At 61.6% G+C, this 3,757-nt stretch overlaps 1 protein-coding gene across 1 annotated transcript in view; it reads left to right on the plus strand.

Annotated features, from left to right (window-relative positions):
- Nucleotides 1-3,757, plus strand: part of B4GALNT4 (beta-1,4-N-acetyl-galactosaminyltransferase 4) — a 30,671-nt gene that overhangs the window by 5,298 nt on the left and 21,616 nt on the right. The window contains exons 3-6 of the mRNA XM_035896065.1: nucleotides 1,480-1,590; nucleotides 2,284-2,379; nucleotides 2,681-2,771; nucleotides 3,115-3,215. Of these exons, the coding sequence (XP_035751958.1) occupies nucleotides 1,480-1,590; nucleotides 2,284-2,379; nucleotides 2,681-2,771; nucleotides 3,115-3,215 (399 nt within the window). The remainder of the gene's footprint in view (nucleotides 1-1,479; nucleotides 1,591-2,283; nucleotides 2,380-2,680; nucleotides 2,772-3,114; nucleotides 3,216-3,757) is intronic.

Here is a 3,757-nt window from a genome sequence, read left to right on the forward strand (position 1 = left end):
AGGAGATGGAAAACTTCCCTCCGGCTGCGTTCCGAGCTGCGGCACTCGCCAGGGCAGGGCAGGGATGTTGATGGCTTGTCTTCTCCACCAGTCTCACCTGGGGGATGGAGACCTGTTCCAGTCCCTTTCCGTAGAGGGCCAGCAAGGTTTTCCCGGGCTCCAGGAGCAGAGAGCCGCGTGCCGGTCGGGAGAGCCGGCTTCAGGCTGGGCAGCAATTAGGCGGTGAGAAATGCAAACGGGGCAGAGAGCGATTGCGCCTGCCTGGCTGGCAGGGGATGGGGAGAAAGGAGGAGCCCTGCTCTGATCTCTCCCAGCTCCTCGTAAATAAGGGACAGACGGACAGAGGAGAAAGATGAGGTACCTGGAGAAAGCACGGGGTGGTGCGGGCTGAGGGCGGGGGGGCAGTGGGAATTGCGTCTTTGCTTGCCCCGAGAGGAGGGTGAATCCTTCCAGACGGCGCGGCACGATTACGCCGCCCCCCTAATAACGTCTTCCAAGGGCACAGCTCCCCTCCTGCGGGCTGCTAATGACTTTGTTTAGGCAAAGTTTGCTAATTATTTCTTTGGCGCTGCGCATCCTAATGGGCTGCGCTGGATGCCGCGGTTCTTCTCGCCTGGGCTCTGCTTTCGGAGAGGGGCGGCTCTGCTCTCCGAGGGGTGGCGCGGTCCCTCCTTGCCCGGCCGAGGCCACGGGGAATGATGGCTGTGGATCCTGCTGGGACAGGTGGCAGGGACATCCGCGCCCCCCTCCGTCCCGCAGCCGGTGGCCGCTTCGGACAGGGTTGGTGGCTCTTCCTTCCCCACGCACTAGCTGGTCCCCTGTCCCCGCTCTGGGATGCGATGGCAGAGAGCTGGGGCAATGCCCACGGGGATGGCACGGGCTCGTGCCCACTCTGCCTGCGGCCACCAGCCTGGTGGAAGGGGAGGATGCTCTGGGCAGGCTCCAGAAGCGCTCGCCTCTTCCCTGCCACCCATCACCTTTTCGGCAAGCCGGGGTCAGGGAATGCTCAACCTAATCCCTCTGAATTACAAGATACAAGCAATCGGATTAACCTAATCCCATTTAAAGGAGGAGGGGGAGTGGAGGAACATCCCCTTTCTTCCGCCTGCGAGCAGACGGAGAGGTTGCTTCTGCCTCTCCTGGAGACGGGACCCCAAATGCTCCGTTTCCAGTAGGCAAATATTTTGGATGAACAGAAGCACTCCCTGTTTGGGAGAAGTTTCTCTCCTTGGCAGAGGAGGGGAAATGAGTTTAGCTGGGAGGCTTTGAAGCTCTGCTTCCCCGGGCCACCTTGCTGATGTTTTCCTGCCCCCTCCTGCCCCTGCTTTCCTGTGCTGTCAGCCTTGGAAGCTTTTGCCTTGGTTGGGCAATGCTTGACGTCCAAAGTGAAATGCTTAGATCTGGGGAGACCTCCTGCAAGTACAGCTGGCCTGGCCCTGATCCCCCATCTCCCATCTCTCCCTCCCGCTTCCGTGGCAGAGCGACGGGCAGGACTCGGACGGCTGGTTTTCCAGAGGCCAACGGTCCGACCGAGCCACCACGCACCCCAAGCTCAACCTGACCAAGCAGGCTTTGCCCTGGAACGAGCAGGTAAGTGGGTGGGGAGCAGCCAAGGGGGTGATGGAGGAGGAGGAGGAGGTCCCAGGAGGTCCACCCTGCCCCTTGCTGGGAAGCCAGTGCTCCAAAGCCATCTCCAGTCGTTCTCCCTGTGCTCCATCGCCCAGCCCGGCCCGGGGCCTCTGCCTGGTCCCGCGGCCAACATGGTGCCCGTGAGGATGAGCTCCGATGGGCTGTGTGCTGTGGGGGGCATCAGCTCCCTCGTCGGGGCGCGCCCCCGCGTGTGGGTGTGCAAGGGGACACTTCACTGCCCGTCTTCTCTGGACGGCTCCACACTGTGCCCGTCTCCCGGTGCTGGCTGTGTGCTGGTGGGATGGATGCTGGGGGTGGGTGAAGGCTGGGCTCGGGCCCCTGGTGCCATATCCAGATGACATCCCTGGTCCAAGCGCGCCTGGGACCCAGAGAAGCAGCAGCAGCAGGAGGAGGGTTATCTCTTGGGGGTTGGTGTTGTGGCCACCTCCTGGGGTTTGGTGTCGTCACCCTGGGGCTGGGGCAGGGATGGGGGCTCGGCCCTTCCTCAGCATCGCTGCAGAAGAGCTGAGGCCAGGCAGGTGACAACCCTAGGGCTTGGCTTCCATATTTAAGCCTGCCCTAACGCTGTCCTTGGGAGGCGAGGGGGGGCACAAGGAGGACACCCCGCTCATCCCCCCCCATCTCATCCCGCAGTACAAAGGGAAGGCGAACTTGCACGTCTTCGAAGACTGGTGCGGAGGGGCCGTGAGGCACCTGAGGAAGAACCTCCATTTCCCGCTCTTTCCCCACGTAAGTCCCGGGCCCGATGGCGGTGGGTCGGAGCGGGGACCTGCTCATCCCTCTCCAGGGCTGCTGCCTCCCCACCAATTGTGGGCTCGGTCCTCAAGACCTTGGCTTGCAGGCTTTTTGGTTTGGTTCGGGGCAGGTAATTCCCAGCAGAGCAGGGATGGAGGGAGAGGTGGGTGGTGATGGGACCTCCATGGCCCCTCTGGCGCCAGGGACCCTGGGTGAATGAGGAGGAGGTGGGCTGGGTGGCATTGGTGCCAGGCGAGAGCTGGTTGTGCTTCCATGTCTCTGTCTCTCCTCGCAGACCCGCACCACCGTGAAGAAGCTGGCGGTGTCGCCCAAGTGGAAGAACTACGGGCTGAGGATTTTTGGCTACATCCACCCCTTCAAGGATGGTGAGCGATGGAGCTCGGCTTGTTCTCCCCCTGCAATGACACTGAGAAGCTGCCTCCTTCCACTGCCTTGGGCCTCATGGGGACAGAAAGGCTCTGAGGGACAGTCCTCAAACCCCTGGCTCCCAGGCAGGAGGGTCTTTGCTCTAGAAAGGTCTTTTCCCTGGCTACTTCCAAGGGAGGCAAAGCCCCGATCCCATCCAGGACACAGCCACGACGTGGGGCCTGGGGTGGCCCCATTACCTCCGTCCATCCATCCCTGTTTCCCCATCTCGCAGTGAGGCACTGGGGCTGAGCCCATGACACCACATCCCTCCGTTGTGACCTTCTCCTTTGCTCTTCCCAGGGGATTTCCAGTTTTCCGTGGCATCAGACGACAATTCCGAGTTCTGGCTCAGCTCTGACGAGAGTCCGTCCAACTCCCGGCTGGCTGCGTTCGTGGGCAAGGTACGTGCCGGCGTCCCCGACCCTCTGCCTTCCCCCGCATCGGGGGTGCTCGAGCTTCCACCGAGGGCATCTCCTCCCTCGGGGTGCCTTGCTCCCAGTATGCTGGTAACCATCCCGAACGCCTTTTGGGGATCCCTAGCGCTGTTACTGATGGCTCAAACCCATGGGCACTCTTCAGCCACCACAGCTTCTCCCTTCTGCAAGTCCCTCTGCTGCAACAGCTCCCAAGGGAGTGTTCTTTGCCCCTTTGGGAACTGCTGGGCTCCTCCAGCCTCTTCCCATCTCTGCCCCTAGCCAGGCCGAAGGACTTCCTGCCCCTTGGTCCCATCCTAGTTGTAGCTACCAAAGACCGGCTTCTGTCTCTGAATAGGAGATTTAATATTTGCTCCTGGACTTCCTTGGCATGAACTCCTATAACTGCAAACCCCCTCCGACCCGTGACCGCATCCATGCATTTTTGGGATTGTGGTGGTGTTGGCCGGTGACAAGTTCTTGTGGCTGGAGTGCCACCAGCTGGGGATGAGCGGGCCCTGGGAGAGAGC

The sequence above is a fragment of the Egretta garzetta genome, unplaced genomic scaffold (genome assembly GCF_000687185.1).
Source record: "Egretta garzetta isolate BGI_Z169 unplaced genomic scaffold, ASM68718v1 scaffold746, whole genome shotgun sequence".
Classification (NCBI taxonomy): Eukaryota; Metazoa; Chordata; class Aves; order Pelecaniformes; family Ardeidae; genus Egretta; species Egretta garzetta.